The 16,837-nt window shown below is 57.1% G+C and overlaps 4 protein-coding genes across 4 annotated transcripts; 2 read left to right on the top strand and 2 right to left on the bottom strand.

Annotated features, from left to right (window-relative positions):
* Positions 1-146: 146 nt before the first annotated feature.
* GMORB2_7626 (uncharacterized protein) lies at positions 147-3,289 on the bottom strand (the record flags this gene model as incomplete). The annotated part of the gene is made up of 3 exons (XM_035469591.1): positions 147-1,654; positions 1,759-1,945; positions 2,027-3,289. The coding sequence occupies 3 exons, from the start codon at positions 3,287-3,289 to the stop codon at positions 147-149; spliced, it is 2,958 nt and encodes a 985-aa protein (XP_035320685.1).
* Positions 3,290-7,549: 4,260 nt separating this feature from the next.
* On the top strand, positions 7,550-10,533 carry GMORB2_7625 (F-box and WD-40 domain protein 1/11; the record flags this gene model as incomplete). The annotated part of the gene is made up of 2 exons (XM_035469590.1): positions 7,550-7,736; positions 7,835-10,533. The coding sequence occupies 2 exons, from the start codon at positions 7,550-7,552 to the stop codon at positions 10,531-10,533; spliced, it is 2,886 nt and encodes a 961-aa protein (XP_035320684.1).
* Positions 10,534-11,056: 523 nt separating this feature from the next.
* GMORB2_7624 (charged multivesicular body protein 5) lies at positions 11,057-11,710 on the bottom strand (the record flags this gene model as incomplete). The annotated part of the gene is made up of 1 exon (XM_035469589.1): positions 11,057-11,710. The coding sequence occupies one exon, from the start codon at positions 11,708-11,710 to the stop codon at positions 11,057-11,059; it is 654 nt and encodes a 217-aa protein (XP_035320683.1).
* Positions 11,711-12,395: 685 nt separating this feature from the next.
* GMORB2_7623 (uncharacterized protein) lies at positions 12,396-16,257 on the top strand (the record flags this gene model as incomplete). The annotated part of the gene is made up of 6 exons (XM_035469588.1): positions 12,396-12,445; positions 12,524-12,577; positions 12,654-12,988; positions 13,055-14,386; positions 14,477-14,712; positions 14,773-16,257. The coding sequence occupies 6 exons, from the start codon at positions 12,396-12,398 to the stop codon at positions 16,255-16,257; spliced, it is 3,492 nt and encodes a 1,163-aa protein (XP_035320682.1).
* Positions 16,258-16,837: the final 580 nt, after the last annotated feature.

The following is a 16,837-nucleotide window of genomic DNA, read 5'->3' as shown; positions in this document are numbered from 1 at the left end:
TGGGGGGGGGGGGGGGATCGGGGGGGATAAAAAGAGTCAACGAGAGTGAACGTATGGGTTGTAATTATAGAGAGTCAAGGGAGAAGGAGGAGGGCGAAAGAGTATCGAGGAATGGGAGAGAGCGATGGGAAGAGTATGCAGAACGTTTAACCACTCGTTGCATCCCCAACACAGTAGAGGTCAATCTCCCCCACACCACCGGAGTACATGCTCTTCATGCCATCTCGCCACTCCATAAAGGCAATCTGGATGTCGTCGTCACTCTGTATCACAATATAGTCGCCGTCCTCGTCGCGGTACTGAAGCTTCAGCACACCCTTGCCAATGCTGTTGCTCGTGAAGCGCGCCAGTTTGGCGTCGATCCGATCGATGAGCGACTGGTACGAGATGTTAAAGGCCACCACCAGCGTCACGTAGTTGCCGCTGTCCAGGTTGACCCGCACCTTGAGCTGCGTCGGAAACGGCATATCCGAGCTGCCGCCGTTGGCGTTGACCCCCATGGGGCTGGTCGCTGGCGGCGACGCCAGGGGGTTAGCCGACCCGAGCGATGTCGACATGGCCCGCTGGTTGGCCGCCGCCGCATCCACGCGTACCGGGTTGGGTGCGGGCGGCTGGCTGCCCCGCGGGTATATCGGCTGGGTGGGGAACTGGCCCATCTGCCCGCCCAGGGATCCCGAGTGCTGGTGCATCCGTTGCTGAGCGCCTGGACTCTGTGTGTTGGTGCGGATGGGTAGATCATTCCGCGGCGACGACGTCTGGGACCGGGGAATGGTGTTGTCGTGGAGGTGCTGGGGGATCCCCGGCACGGCCGGCACGCTGCCGCCCTGACTCGCCTGACGCTGCCGCACGCCGCCCGGCGCGTTGATGTCGGGCGTGCTATATGACCGGCTCCGCTGCTGCTGTGCCGCACTGTGCTGTGTCGCCATGGCGGGGAGTGAGGGGCCCCGCGGGTTCCTGCCATTCATGGCCCCTGGGTTGGGTGAGTTCTCGTCGCGCGATGGTGCGCGCGGCATGGCTGGTGCCGTGTAGCGGTTGTTGTCGTCCCACATGGGCTGCGGCGTGCCCGCCTTAGAGGGCGGGAAGTTTGAGAACAGGCCGCTGGCGTTGCTCGTCCGTGACGACGCTGGCGAGTTGTCAATGGGCGAGAAGTAGCTGTCCGTCACTCGGGATCCAGGCGAGACTGCACCGTTTGCGGACTGGATCTGGAGGCTGAGAGGTGCGGGCGGGGGCGGCATGGGGAACCGCGGAGGTGGCGCCCTTGCGATACCGGCCAGCGACTGTGTGCTCTCGTTGGTTGCTGATCGCTGTCGTAGGCTGGAGCTCGACGATGTCCGCGGCATCAGCACAGGCTGGCTGGGGACCGGGAACTGGGCTGGTGCCGTGGCAGGGCCGTATTCGTGTTCGTCGTCGTCTTCTTCGTCCTGCTGCTGCAGGTAGGGGTTCTCTAGGTTGCGGGCCTGGTACCTGTTCCAGGTAAAGTCGTCGGGGAGGCCGTCAGAACCGCCACCCGAAATTCGAGGACCGTTCTGCTTGCGTTGGACCTCGAGCCCGTCCGCCCATTTTCTCATGATTTCCTCGTTGGGGAACTTGATGGTAAAGTTTTCCACACCAGGGTCGCCCTTCCACCAGATTTGTACACTATGCGCACCGGTGCCTGGGGTATGGCATCAGCAATGTGTTTCACCTCATTCTTCTTCCTCTGCTCCAGGAACAGGGCAGGCAATGTCTCCTTCACAAAGCACAGAGCAGGGAGCTTACCAGGCTTTGAAAGTGTCAAGATGTCGGTAACATTCGACATAAAGATCCTCCCCTTTAGGTGGAGCTTTGCATTCTTATTCCGTATCCTTGGGCCCGTAGACCTAGTCTTGTCCTTTTTGTCCTTGCTCTTGTTGGCCGATACTTCTTTGCAGCAGAGCAAGATGTTTTCGAAAAGGTAGATACCGTACTGCATAAGAGTGGGCCGTTAGCATTCCGTTGACAGCAAACAGAGAAAGACAGTGGGTTGGGAAGAGGGGGAATAACGCACATCCTTCTCCTGATCAACCTTGCCGGTGATGACAGTATACATGCCATGCATGAGCAGCTGGCCGAAATGGTCGCTGTTGTGATTCTTCCAGTCGTCAACTCGAGAGTTGAGATCCTCAAAGGCCTCTTCGAGGAGATCGCGGTTCACGGCCTCGTTGGCCTTCTGGAGGACCCTCTCGGCGGCTTCGCATCCGGCAACTAGATCGGCCTTTGTCTCCTGGTCCTCGGTCTTCTTGTTCAGATCCTTGAGGAGGAGAGGGTACTTGACCAGGCGCTGCATAGGCTTCAGGAGGAAGCCGTCGAGCGTGTTGAAATCGAGGGCGACGGGATGGTTGATGACCTGGATCTGGTCAAAGACCTGCTGAGCAATGAGGGCGGCTTTTCGCTGGTTTGCGATGAAGGGCTGATAGATGTCGAAGGCGTCCTCGTACATGACAAAGGGGGCGCCCCACTTCTGGATTGCGGTAGGCATCGAGTTTGTCGTCTCGACGCGGATGAGGAAGCGGCGCTGAAAGTCGAGAATCGAGTTGATGTTGAGAAAGATGGAGTGGACAATGTCTCCGGGAATGGCGCCCTTCTGCTCGAGGTCCGTCTTGAGGTCGTGCAGATTCTCGAGGTCCTGGACGTACTTGCGCTCCGTGTCGACGAGCTCCTTGACAATGTGGTCGCGGTAGGTCATCTGGGGCTTCTGGGCTGGGTCGGCTAGGGGCTCGTCCGGGTAGGGCTGCAGCTGCATGAGGAGTCCCCGCTGCTCGGCCAGGTCGAGGACGTAGTTGACGACCTGGGTGACCTTGACGAAGCCACTTGTGTCGGTGCCCATCAGGTCGGTGACGACAAAGCTGTCCTGGGGAGGCACCTTGAGCTCATCCATGCAGGCTTTGACGAACTTGAAGATGGCAATCTTGGGCTTCTTGGCCTCGGAGGCATTCTGGTCGACGGCGAGTACGGTCTCGGGTTGCAGCGCATTGTATATGGTTATGAGGGGGAAGCCAGTGCGGAAGAGGTTCCATAGCGGATCGACAGGGTCTGTGGGATCCAGCTCCTCGAGGTAGGGCTCGAAGCCGGGGACCTTGGCCAGTCGCTGCTTGAGCGAGAGGCAGATCTGGTAGAGGGATCGGGAGGCATCGGCCTTTTGGTTGATGATGTTTGCCGTAGGGATGACGTTGCCCCCGTTCATAGAGCCGTTGCCCAGGGTGTTGAGCGATGCCGAGGAGCCGGAGACAGCTGTGGAGCCAGATAGTTGGCTGATGCGAGGCGCACTCATGCTGTCGGTGATGAGCTATGTGAGGTTTTGCGGGGGTGGTGGTCGAGTGAGAGTGCTACTAGGAGACCGGTCACGGGCAGTAGCCGTCTCCTTAGTCCATGCGTCGTCGAGGCAAGCCGCCTGTGATGAAGATGCCGATGAAACAGGCAGGAGCGTTCCGAATGAAGAGTTTGAAAAAAAAGAGACGGATGAAGAGAGTAGGAGCAGGATAGCTCTCTCGACTCTCACTTCCGATCCCTACGTCGTCGCAAATGTGTGGTGTAGCCTTTTTGTCGGTAATGCCACAAGACAAGAACAAGGAGGGGCGGAAGCCGGGGAAGGTAGGTTGTCTCCGTCGAACACTTTATTGAAATCGTAACGTTTCTCTTCTCTACCGGTGGAATCAGAAAGACAAGCGTTGTTGTCGTCGTCGTCGTTTTTTCCGCGGTCGCAAACGTATATTCGTAACGGTGTGGGGGAGGGGAGTCGAGAGAAAGACGGTAGTAGTATTAGTAGTAAGGAAAGAAGTTGTGTCAGGGGGGGGGGGAGATGGCCGATCGAGGGAGGGGTTCGTTGACTGGGAAGTGAGACCCTTTGGGCGGATGGTCGGTGGGAGAGCTGGTGGGCGATGGACGGCAGTGGCGAGCAAGGGGCGGCCGGCTGCAAGGGGTGAAACGGCCGGGCGGAGAGATGGACAAGAGAAGTATGAATGAGAAGCTCGGGGAAGATGGGGCCTCCCTCTTTTTCTCCTTCTTGTTTGTTGTTTCGCGTGCTTTGGGTCGGGAGGCGTGGAAGGACGACGGACGAGGAGGCGGGAGGAAAGGAGTGGGGGATGCCTAGCACCTAGGAGTATAATAGTAATACTCCGTACAGGTACCTATAGGCTAGCCTCCACTAGTCTATAGCCTGTAACCTGCCCGTACGATAGCCTGTAGCGCAGGGGGGGGGGGAGCAATAGGGGAAATGGTAGAGAGAAGCACACCCTGTCGACAGGGAGATTATAGGGAATCGATAGTGGTAAAAGGGGGGTGGGGGAGGTTTTGTCGATGGCAGATATCGTGAGGAGGGAGGCAAATACCACGAGTATACTCTGCAATACTACTATGATACTAGCTAGTAGCAGCTAGTACTCCTAGTAATGAATGGAATAGAAAACAAATAGAATATAAAAAGAAGAGTCGAGAAGAGAAAGGATAGGAATAGGCCTGATGCAGATGCAGATGCATGTCTGGAGGCGGCTCGCAGCGGTTGGGGGGAACGAGGGAGGGGATTCCAGAATACAGGCTGCAGAGAGCTACATGTATTACAGAGTGCCTACATATTATAGTATGGATATGGAGAATCAACAGAGCATGGAAGTTGATACGAATGGTCTGAAGTACTCGTAGTACTAGTAAGATCATTACTCTGTACACTGGTCCTTCGTGATCAATGTCGGTTGTCAAACGTACGGATACTCGTACTATTACTCCGTACTGCCAGTAATACTAACAGTATGCCTACCTCTTGTGGAGAGGTATAGCCTATAGGTATGCAGCAGTAATAATACAGCCTATTGTCCACTGCAATCGTAAGACAGAAGGTAAGTTCACGAGTAATATGGCCTCTGCATCTCGTCCTTCTCCCCCTCTACCTCTCCCTCTTCCTCACTCCTCCCACTTTCTTTCCCCTCCCCTCCTCTCCCCTCCTAGTGCCTACACAAATACAAGGTGCGCCCGAGCGTCGAGCATGCACTCGGTCGGGCACTTGTGGATCCCTTTCTTCCACGGCGTCAGTTTGCGCTGTTTCAAATTATTCCCTCCCTCAACCCCCCCCCCCCCCCCCCCCCCCCCCTCCCCCCCGTCGACGCTATTCCCAGTCAAGGTCAAGTTCCCGCCTTTCTGTCCCCCTTTAATCAAGGGACTGTCATTGATGAGTGCCGGATCGCTTTCTGGTCCATGGACATGGCCGTTTGCCTAGGGCATACGAGCACGCTTTCGTTTCGTGCAATACAGGTGGTAGAAGTGCTGCTACCTTACCGAGTGTAGTAGGAGTCGTACGAGTACGAGTAACGACATTGAACATTGAAGTAGCAGAGTACTGATCTTCGCACCGTCGCCCTCAAGTCATACAGCAGCTTTTGTGTTATTAGCACTCTGTACTCGTACTCCGTATCCGTAATCTGTATTACAATTTGTTCGTGTTGATACGTATACACTCTTGGCTTCTCCTCCTTGCCCCCAACCTGGACCCTGGATTATCGTCCGAATGGCTTGCCCGTTTCCACGAGCTTTTCATGCGCGGTCCAAATGCTCACATGATGACCCTTAGCGCTTGGTAACGGTATATTACTCGTAATCCTATGACCCCAAGTGCCGGTGAATGGCCCGCCTGCAGCCGCCGCCGAATCATAGTATCGACTATTATTATACGTCCAAGCTGTTGCTGCGGTCATCTACGAGCAAGGAGCGAACACGGACTGGGAGTATTACAGGGTACAGTAGAGCACATGTACGGAGTATTGCAAAGCCATCAACTCACGAATTAGCACTCGGTAGGCGTATACGACGTGGAAAGCACTCGTACCATCCACAACATTACTCATGCAACACATGCCCACGCGCCCGCACTGCAGTTGACCTATGAAGTGCTTCTAGATGCCTTCCCTGGTCACACTAGTCGTTGCAGCGCCCGTAGCGCTGCTCATGGCAGCACACACCTTGGTAGCTTGAATTCCGACGCACACGTTTGCGTCTTACTCGTACTGGCACGATCATCCCTCCGCATACTCGAAACTGTAGGAGTAGTACTATCCGCTAGTATCAGTACTGCTAGTATTTTACTATTTCCTGATTGGAAGAGTGAACTCAAGTAATGCATTGAGCCTCTGATACAAGAGCTTCCACGTCTTAGTAGCACATCAACGTCCTCCCCATCACGCCTACCTACCCTGAACACAGAAGTCTGGTACCCAATTTATATGACTAAGCAGTCAAGGGCTGCTGCCTCACATTCACATCTGTGAATAACCTCATAGATTTCTTCCTTTTCGTTCAAAAAAGCAACAATCAGACCACACGCCTATCGACCTAGGACGTACCGGTAGACAGAGACCACTGTTTTCATGTCTACGGGTCATCGTGTGTTGTCGCCCATCGCAAGCATCAGTCGCAACAACCGTCAATTTTTTTATCACCCACATCCATCTCTAATGTTCAGGGTCCCATGTGAAACCGGCTTGACCATTTTCCTCGGATAGCGCACGGAACTGGCTTTCATTGTTTTATGGATGGTTATAAAACCGTATTCTTTCTACGAGCGCGTATATTTTTCGGTTGACTGGAGCTGTGAATGGGATGCTCTTTCCGTCCGCCGACGACTGCTACTTAAACAGCATAATCGCATATATTACAAAGTTAGCATGTCTAACGTAACTATCTATGTACGCAAGGACTAATACATAAGAAATGAAAACAACGACGCTTCGGGTTATTGAATCTAGATTATTCACATCTCATTTCGTTGAATTATGCTAACTTAGATGCTCAGAGTTGGCACGAGCATCTGTGTCATAGCTAAGCATAGATGATGGCCTCAACTTCCGCCACTGGCCCTCGAGCACCAGCGGTCTACGGGTTACATCAATAGCAGCCAGGCTACCTTGGGCTGGGTTTACCTACATAGGCAGCAGCGGGGGCTCCCTAGTGCTAAGAGCCCCGGAACCCGCGGGAAACACCACCAGGGACTCCCTGTAAACAGAGCCCTGGCCGCCCATAGGTCTCCAATACGTACTGGAGGGGTATAGCCTTAGCTATTTAGGAGTAGGTTCAACGGGCGGTGTTAGACTGGAAGGAAGCCACCAAGGGAATGCTCCTGGCTCCGCACGACGGATACTGCGGTGCTCGCCGCTGATAAATGGTCTGTGCGTGTCCGGCCGTTCACCTCACCACCGTCCATCCACACTACGTTGTGCCTCAGCTATCATCGTCACTCACCTCCCATCACGACGCTCTACCGACTACGAACCCCCGCAACTCTCTCCAACGTCCCGGGCCATCTCCTGATCATTTCCTGGGCTGCAAAATCCTCACACACCTATCGCGGCCCAACTTTCTGGCCAGACAACACGTCGCGGGCACTGTCTTGCTGCGTGTCCGACCCTCTGGTGCCCACGCAGCGACCAAGACATATATTACTTGTCCAGCCCGACTCCCATGAGGTCATTTGACAACCTGAAAGGCACCCTCTCCTGTCACAATAGCGAGCCTGTCATGTTAGGGCAGTCACCTTGATCTTGCAACCATGGCCAAGAGGGATAGGTTGACCATGAATTCCACACACCAGCCTGACGAAGGTTACTCAGAAGACCCTCTGAATTCCGGCAGGAGCTATGATCTACCTGCCGTCCTTTCGACTCTCAAGTTGCCGGCAGATCTGCCAGCTTGGGTGTCGGAAAATGCATCCTCCATCCCCATATCACTGAAGAAGGGTACGTTCCTATCCAACAAGAGAGGCCTTGTTTCCTTCCAATGTGCTGCCTTGGATCGCAGACTGGATCGATGGCGGATGCTAATAATGTAACCTCAGAGCTTGCGATGGCCCTTCTCCACCAGCTGCCGACCTCTGCCATCTCCGAAATTGTCCAGCAGCTGCATCCTAGACTATACATCAACTTTGTCCATCACTTGCCAGCCGAAATCTGCCTCAAGATCCTCTCCTACCTCGACCCCAACTCCCTCGTTTGCGTCATCCAGACCTGCCGGGACTGGTGTGACTTAGCAGTCGACCCTAAGCTATGGGAGAGGCTATATCGACTCGAAGGATGGAAAGCCATCCAGAGCGAGATTGAGTCTTGCGAGACCAGTGTCAACATTGGCCTGAACGACTCTATCAGTCACCTTCATCGCATCCAAAACGCAGAGGGCCATACTAGTAAGATACGCGCGCTGCAGAGTGACGACACCAACATGGATGTCCCCATGTCGGACGGCGATAGGGCCGTCTCCCCTCTCGATAACCCGACAGGTCGGAGCATCTTTGGCTCCGGCAGCACCAGCAGTCGACCACATGCCGCCCCCGCACCCCTTGTGGGTGGTCCGGACTCGGACCGAGCCACCACCGCCCATAGACGCTTCGGGTCATCTGATTTGCGGCACAAGCGACGTGCGGTACGCGCGCCGTCGGAAGCCTCACTGCCCCCCATCTTGCCACCCAAGGACCCCCGCGCCCTCAGACGTTCTACCCTGTGGATGTGGGATGGCAACAACTCGCGCTACCGCCTTAATTGGAAGTATCTGTACAACATGAGACGGAGGCTCGAATCTAATTGGGAACTGGGAAAGGCCGTCCCCTTTCAGTTCCCCCACCCTAACCATCCCGAGGAGGGCCATAGCGAGTGCATCTACACTCTCCAGTTCGACGCCAACTACCTCGTCAGCGGAAGCAGGGACAAGACCATGAGGGTGTGGAATGTCCACACCCGCCGGCTGATGAGGCCGCCCCTTGTCGGCCACGATAAATCTGTCCTGTGCCTTCAGTTCGATTCTGATCCAGACGAGGATTTGCTCGTCTCGGGCAGCAGTGATTCCAACATCATCATCTGGAAGTTCTCGACCGGCGAGATACTCCAGAAGATCCAGGATGCCCATTACGAGTCGGTTCTCAACGTTCGTTTTGACAAGCGCGTGCTCGTCACCTCATCCAAAGACAAGAGCATCAAGATTTTCAACCGCCGCCCCTTGAAGTACGGTGACCTGGGATACAACCAGGAGGTGGTCCAACCGACGGCAATACGGCTGCGAAACTATGGGTACGAGCCGGAACTCTCCCAGCAACTACCCATTCAACCAGCCTTTACCATGATCGGGAAGCTTGACGGGCACGGTGCCGCAGTGAACGCTATTCAGATTCGAGGCAACTCGGTCGTGTCGGTGTCGGGAGATCGCCACATCAAGATCTGGGACTGGCCCAGACAAGTCTGCACTAAGACGATACCCGCACACGACAAGGGAATCGCATGCGTGGAGTTTGACGGGAGGAGGATCGTGAGCGGTAGTAGCGACTACGAGGTTAGCATTTTCGATGCCCCGACGGGACTCAGGGTGGCGGAGCTTAAAGGGCATGCCCACCTTGTGCGTACCGTGCAGGCTGGCTTCGGTGACCTACCGTACAGCGAGGTTGAAGACAGGCTCGAAGCGAAGAGGGTCGACGCCCGGTACTTCAAGGCAGTCGAAACGGGAATGGTGGGCTCCCACAGCGAGCGGACCAGCCGAGGCGAGCGACGCGTCAATGCCGGCAGCTCCCACCCGGCGGATGTGCAGGCATATGGTGCCCACCTCCCGCCGGGTGGCGGCGGCGGCCGCAAGTATAGCCGCATCGTCTCGGGCTCGTATGACCAGAGCATCATCATCTGGCGGCGCGACAAGGAGGGCGTCTGGAAGCCCGCACATCACCTGCGCCAGGAGGAAGCGGCCGAGGCAGCGCAGCGCAGGGAGGCCATCCGGTCCAACTCCGACCCCATCGCCAGCCTGATGCATATGGCGACGCAGCCGGCCGCGATGCCCCTCGTGCCGTCAGCGACCCCTCGGATCGACCCCGGCATGCCGCTGCCCACGCTGAACCAGACGGCCTGCCTGCCCCTCCCCAACGTGCACGACGCGCAGCCCCACCTCTCCGGTGGCGTGTACACAGCCCTCATCGACCAGGTGGTGCCTGCCGGTGCCCACTCGCTGCAGCAGGCTCTGGCCAACTACCCGGGTATGCTGTCGTACCGCAGCTACCTCCACATGTCGATTGATCGGGAGCCGTCGACCTACGTGCGCGCCCAGCTGAGACAGGTCGTAACCGACGCCCTCGTCACTATGCACAATGCTCAGCGGGCCTTCCAGCAGGCCACGGCACCCATAGCGGGACAGGAGACCAACAGCTCCGCCGGCGGCACGGCGGGCTCCACCGCATCCGGGTCCGGAGCACCTGAGTCGGCCCGCGCCCGTGTTGCTCCCTCCGACACTGAAGCAACAGCAGGACTATCAGCCACTCCGGTGGCGGCAGCGGCAGCAACCCAAGGACCACCGGCACAGCGATCACACCAGGCGCAGCAAGCCCCGCCGGTGCCCGCCAATGCGGTTCCCATGCCGGATAACGCCCCAGCAAGGGTCTTCAAGCTCCAGTTCGATGCCCGCAAGATAATATGCTGTAGTCAGGCTCCCATCATTGTGGGGTGGGATTTCTGCAACGATGATCCGGAGCTTGAAGGGGCGAGTCGGTTCTTTGCGACGGTGGATTAATACTCACCCTATTTTACCTCTCTTCACCCTGATTTTCCCTGGATTGATATCTGTGTCTGATGTAAATCCGTCACTTCCTCATCTTTCTCTCCTGCCTTTGGCGCATGGAATATTTTATCTGGTATAGCGTGGTGTATAGATGGCATATTCTCTAGTCTGAACATTAGGAGCGTTCCATGAGGCTTGGATGTGGATATTGCTAGATCATAGGAAAGCCCGTGGACGATGATGGGGGTCCGGACAAATACATGGTTGAGAGTTGTTATTCAAAGTAGTGTAGAGGTGGTTTGTATCATTGACAATATCATTATATATGCTTTCCGACTCCGAGAAATAGTGACCAGGAGAATATCCGAACAGGAAAAAAAAAAGATAAGGCAAAACGAGGAGAAGAAGGCTAGTGAGGAAAGAGAGATGTAACAAACGCCACCGATTAAAGCCAGTGCCATGTAAGGTATATGTGGTTTGTCTGTCTGTCTGTCTGTTTGTTCGAGAATGGAAAGAAGGATAAGAGTGAGAGGACTTAGCCAGCAACCTGCTTGACCTTGTCGTCCGTCTGGGGCGGCTCATCGACAAACTCGGGGACGGTCTCGTCCTGGAGGAAGCCGGGTATGGCAGAGTTGGCGACGCCGCCGCCCATCTCCATCTCGAGTTCCTGCTCGAGGCCGAGGGCCTCCAGCTCGGCGTCGAGCTCGGACTCGTCGACGTCGTCGGGGATATCGTAGGAGCGGGCGAGGCTGTCCTGTATGTCGTTCCCGACGTCCATGAGGTCGGCCATGTCGTCCTGCAGGCGCTCGATCTTGTCGATGTCGATCTTGCCGTACTGCCGCCTCAGCTCCTTGTTGGTCGTCTTCATGGCGTCGACCTGGGTCATGACGTTCTTGAGGTTGTCCTGCATGTTCTGGGCCTGCTCCATGTTCCACACCTGGCCCTCCAGCTTCTCCTTCTCGGCCTCGTAAGCCTTGCGCTTCTGGAGGACCTTGAGGGCCTTCTGCTTGATGGCCTGCTTTCCGGGTCCGTCGCGCATCCGCGAGAGCTTCTCCTGGTAGGCTGACAGCTCGCCGTTGATGGCCTTGAGCTTGGTATCGATCGAGGCCACGCGCGTGTCAATGTTGGTTATTGCGCCACTCAGTGTGGGTTTGGGGCCCTGAGGCTTCGAGCCGAAGAGGCGATTCATTTCGTATGCCGTTCTCTTCTCCCTCTCCCTCTCCTTCGTTTCGGATACGCCACTCTTGTGTGTGTGTGTGTGGCTTTCGGGCTTCTTGCTTGATGGGACAGTACGCTGCCTTGCTGGGTTGCCTGGAACGTATAGTGGGGATGATGGATATATTCTTCAGTGACGTTGTCGAAGGAACATGGTTTTTTCCGCCGGCAGAGGGACAAGAGTGTGGATGAGTCAGCATGGACAGCGAAGATACATGCGCATGTAGCAGAACAGTAGAGTAATATCAATACCCCGAAATCATATTACGTCTTATCGATAGTAATTGCCTTGTGTCATGGGGTTTTGACGTCCATCAGGAAGTAAGGTGAGTTGACGCGCCACCGCTACTCGCATATGCCACTGGCACTAGCGTCCCCCCCGGGGTCCATTGTCCGGAGCGGCATCAATGTAAACAAACCGTCGACAATACAGACGCACACTGACTTTTTATTCCTCACCTCACCAATGGGCTATCGTCAACCTCCTCACATATAATTTCCAGCTCGGTTTTTTCTTCTTCTTTCTCCCCTCCACAACTCTTCTTCTTTACAGACTATCTTTTTCCCCTCACGAATTTTACCATTCAAAGCTTCAACAGGAACATCCAAATTCTTCGAACCCCGTGTTTACCTTCGCGTCGGCTGCGTCCAATCCCGTCATGGACGTGCCGACAGCTACCTTTTCCCCTGGGGTCCAGCTCCCGACTGTGTATGCTCCCACCGGTTTTTTCCTGGGACTAGCTTCCTGAGGAGGAGTTTCGCGCTAACTTTACGTGTCCGTGACCAGACTCCCCATGCCGATCACCTTCTTCGGCGACAGCACCTCTTCGGAAAGCTGCAGGTAAGAAGACTGGAATTACTTGACTTGCTCCCGTCCTTCTCCTGGGGTGCCACTGACAGGTAGACTGTGCTTTCAGGAACGCCAACTGGTCGGTTACCCTCTCCCCCAGCTCTATCCGTCACTGCAAGCCGTCGTGGCGTCGCGTCCCCCGACCTGCGGCGAGCCTGCCTGGTCGCCGTCGGCGGAGAACAGTCATGAAGCGCGCGGGGGCGTGCTACTCGGTGCGGAGCTACCGGCGCGACCTGACATCGCGCCCATTCGACAAGCACTATACCGACGAGGAGAACGAGGTCAGCCAGACCAAGAGGCGGCATCTCGAGCTCGAATCCGGCCTCGACTCTGAGACCTCCTGGGTGCAGGGGTCTACACCTTCGGCGGAACAGGCTGCGGATGACTACAGACGCGCAAAGAGTAGGAAGCCCCCCTCGCCCTCTCTCGACGTGCTACATGGAAAGGTTTCGCTGACAGTTCAACCAGTCCATGTCATTCAGCACATTGCGCTCCACCCCGACTCCGCCTTCGACTTCACCGGCCGAGACGTACACATTGGCGGGCTGGTTCCCGTCGGCCGGGAGAAGCGTCGCGTCGACTGGACGCGGGCTCCCGGTGCCACCCTGGCGTTTTACCGCGACGTGCTGGCGCTTGTGGTCGAGGCCTGGGAAGAGTACGGAATGGACATTGTCAAGACGGACCTGGTGCAGCACATGATCCGCCTCCAGGGCACGCAGGCCAACGCACGCGACTGTCTTGCCGCTATCGGCGCGCGGGAAGAAGCGGTGGAGAAGCAGCCTGAGAGCACGGCCATGGCACCGAGCACACCTGCCAAGAAGCCGTCGCGGAGAAGGGCCCGGCTGAGCGACTACGTTGTCGCCAGTAATGTCACGGCCAAGACCAACTCCAGCACGTCTCCGTCCCACGAGGATGAGGAGAGCAAGAGCGCAGCCACTCCGCTCGCCGCCACTGCTTCTGCTCAGGCCGAGACCGAGGACCGGAACGTGACGCCTGCCAAGCGCTCGATGCCACCCCCCCCGTCGTCTTCTCACGGCCCACTGGCTACGGCCACGCCTCGGCGCAGCGGCGGTCTGGGACTGATAGGCTCAGTTCCCGAGCTGACGGCCTCGCCACCACCCACCCCGCCCTCGTGGAGAAAATGGGAGTCCGCCAACGTCCCCGACGCCGAGGCATTCCAGTTCTCCGGCGCTTCGTTCGAGGACACCCAGGCTAGCGACCACTACTCCATGTTTGGCAGCAAGGGAGACCGTCGCAAGAGCGAGCCCCTTCTACAGCACCTCCTCCGGGACCGCACGAGGCGCTTCTCGGCGTCGCCCCAGAAGTTCTTTGCCGGAGCTGACCGGTTCGGCGAGGCTGGCAGCACCGCCACCTCCAGGGCTGGAACACCCTCGCTTCCCTCGACGCCTACTCGGCCTGAGATGGCTGGCAGCCGCCGGAGCACCGATACGGACTTCTTCACCCCTCTCCCCGCCTACTTCAGGAGCAACCTTGCCCGTGGCGGGACACCGGCTGCCGACCGCAATGGAGTCTACAGCATCGACATGCGCGAGACCCAGGATATCTTCGGCTCCAAGACGGCTCGGCCTGTTGCCGCTGCTTCCGCTGAAACTATACCGGAGTCCGAAGATTGGCCAGCGGTGTCCGCCAAGCCCGAGACTAAGGTGGATCGTCTGACCGACCTGGCGGCGAAGACGGAAGAGGACGGCAGCGATGACGTTGCCGTGTCCCATCTGAACGGCGAGGTGGTTGTCCATTTCAAGTTGCCGGACGAGCTTGCCAGAATTCTAGGTGCCGGGGGTGAGAGCGACTCTGGATCTCTCACGGCCGAAGCGCGAGACGAGGAGATACCCCGTCCGAAGACGACCAAGAATATGCCGGCCAAGACAGCCGTTGCTACTACCCCCGTCGCAAAAACCTCCACCCGCATCGAATTTGACCGCACGCCCAACATCGGCGGCCTTGAGCTGAGCATCAAGGCACGCCGCGCCACTCTCGCACCCTCCAACCCGACGGGCACGGCCGACGTGCTCGGTTCGTCGCCCAGCAAGCTCTCCAGCATCGAGGATAGGACTCTGGTGGTTCCCGACTTTGCTGCCCAGGAGGACGAGCCGACCGAACGGCCTGTTGCAGCGCAGCTGGATCCCGGCAACGAGTCGTCCGTTCTGCTCACACCTACGCTGCAGCTCCGGAAGGAGATACAGGAGGCACCGAGCTCCGGACTGATCAGCGACATGTCGTTCAATCCCTCCTTCCAGACCCCGACGTTTGGCAGCCTCGACTTCAGCCCTAGCAAGTTGGACAGCAACAACACCCCCAGCCGTGCTCCCCCCAGCGCACAGAGGCAAGCCGACGTCGAGACCACGCCTGAGCCAGCAGTCGAGGCGCCCAGCAACGACGCGCAAGAGGAGGTCGTCCTGGACAGGTCACCCAAGTCGTTCACGCCCGTCAACAAGCCCACTTCCCCTCCGCAGCAGAACGGCGTTCCTGCCAAGGTCGACGAGGACAAGCCCGGCAACGAGGCGGCCCAGCAGCCGTCGTCGAAGCCTCCTGCACCCTACGACGACGACAGCCCAGGACGGGACTTTATGTACGACTTCATCCGGCGGTCGAAACCTAAGAGGCCAACGATGGCAGACGCCGCCGCCGCCGAGGCTGGCTCGCTCCTGCCACCGGTCCCCGGTTCCGTCGCCCGCACACCCCTCGGGATCAAGAGTCCCAACGCGAGCAGTCCCAGCCCACACAAGGAGAAGCGGAAGCTTGACCAGCACGAGTCTTCCTCCTCGCCCCTCAAGCCGTCCAAGAAGCCACGTCGTCAGGTGACTAAGTCCTGTCTGAAGAAGACCGAGGTCGCACCCGTCCCGGCCGAGAAGAAGGCAGCGCCCAGATCCAAGTCGGTCAGAGAGAAGAAGACGGCCGTGGAGGAGACCGAGACTGCGGCTGCTGCCGCAGTCAAGCCCAGCAGCAGCGACAACACGGGAAAGCATGACGTCCAAGAGGACGGGGAGGGCGCGCCCCGGCGATCTACCAGATTGCGAGCACAGCCTACCGAACCCACAAAGTCCTGCATCCCCACGGCCATCAAGCTCGGCCGGCCTACCTCTTCCGCAGGCAGGGGTGGCGTCAACGGGGCCACGGCCCTCAACTCTGCCGTGCGCAGCGAGCAGGCCGACCTCACTCGGCAGACCAGCTACAACACCAGGAGGAACAAGGGCAGGGCAGAGTCTGTGCAGCAGGTCCTAGCTAGATACTCGGACGAGTCACAGCCGCAGTCTCAGCCGCAGTCCGAGTCGGAAGAGCCCAGGGCTCCATCCAAGACTGGTAAGAACGTCAGCTGGATGGATCCTGTTTCTGCCCATCAGAAGACGCCCAAGAAGTCTAGATGCGCCAAGGCCTCTGCATCTACGCCTGCCAAGAAGGCTTCCGCCACCGTGGCAGGCAAGAGGACTCCGACTCCGACTCCGACTGCAAAGAAGACCATCCCCGCCCCTGCTTCCAAGATCAACGGCGCCGCCAAGGATCAGAAACCGCAGGGTGTGACTAGGTCGAGCGCAGCGCCTCAGCAGAAGTCCTCGCATACTGTCTCTCAGGCCGCCAAGAATCTAGGCATGGCGGGCAATGGTACTCCGGCGAAGAGGATGACACGGGCTCAGACAAGGAGGGTCGCATAGGGGTGAGAAGTTGCGTCTCGGTCTTTGCTCTTGTCCTTGTTCTCGGCCCTATTGTTCTATCTTCTTCTCTTGATGGCGATGAATGTTTGCTGTTTGTGTGCGTGTTTTCGAAGTTGTGCTTTGGCTGTAGCTGCGTGGCATGGAGATTATACCCCCCTCCTCAGATGAAAAAGGCTGATATCATGATGTATGCGGGCGTTTTTCTCTTCTCTTCTCTTTCAGCTTCAAGTTTTTAGCTTCTTGTCTTTACGGGAGTTTACCAAAAGAAAAAAGAGCATTTAGATATATGGTAATGGACTATTTAACGGACTATCTCCCTGGCACCTGTTTTCTGCATGTGGTGGTAATATTGTATCACGACGGAAGATAAGGCGTCGGAAATGGCCGATGGCGGCGCGCGCGGGGCATGATATCGTGCTTATATAGTCTTAGTAGATGGACCATGCCCCCCTCTTTCGTATCTTGCCGTCATTCTTGAAACCACATACGGTTGAAGTCTACGACTCTTGACAGAGAATAAAAGAAGAAGAAGAAGAAGAAGAAAGTGAAGAAAAAAAAGCACCGAGTGAGAAGGAAGGTG

The sequence above is a fragment of the Geosmithia morbida genome, assembly GCF_012550715.1.
Source record: "Geosmithia morbida isolate 1262 chromosome Unknown scaffold_9, whole genome shotgun sequence".
Lineage (NCBI taxonomy): Eukaryota > Fungi > Ascomycota > Sordariomycetes > Hypocreales > Bionectriaceae > Geosmithia > Geosmithia morbida.
This window is presented reverse-complemented; position numbering and strand designations above follow the sequence as displayed.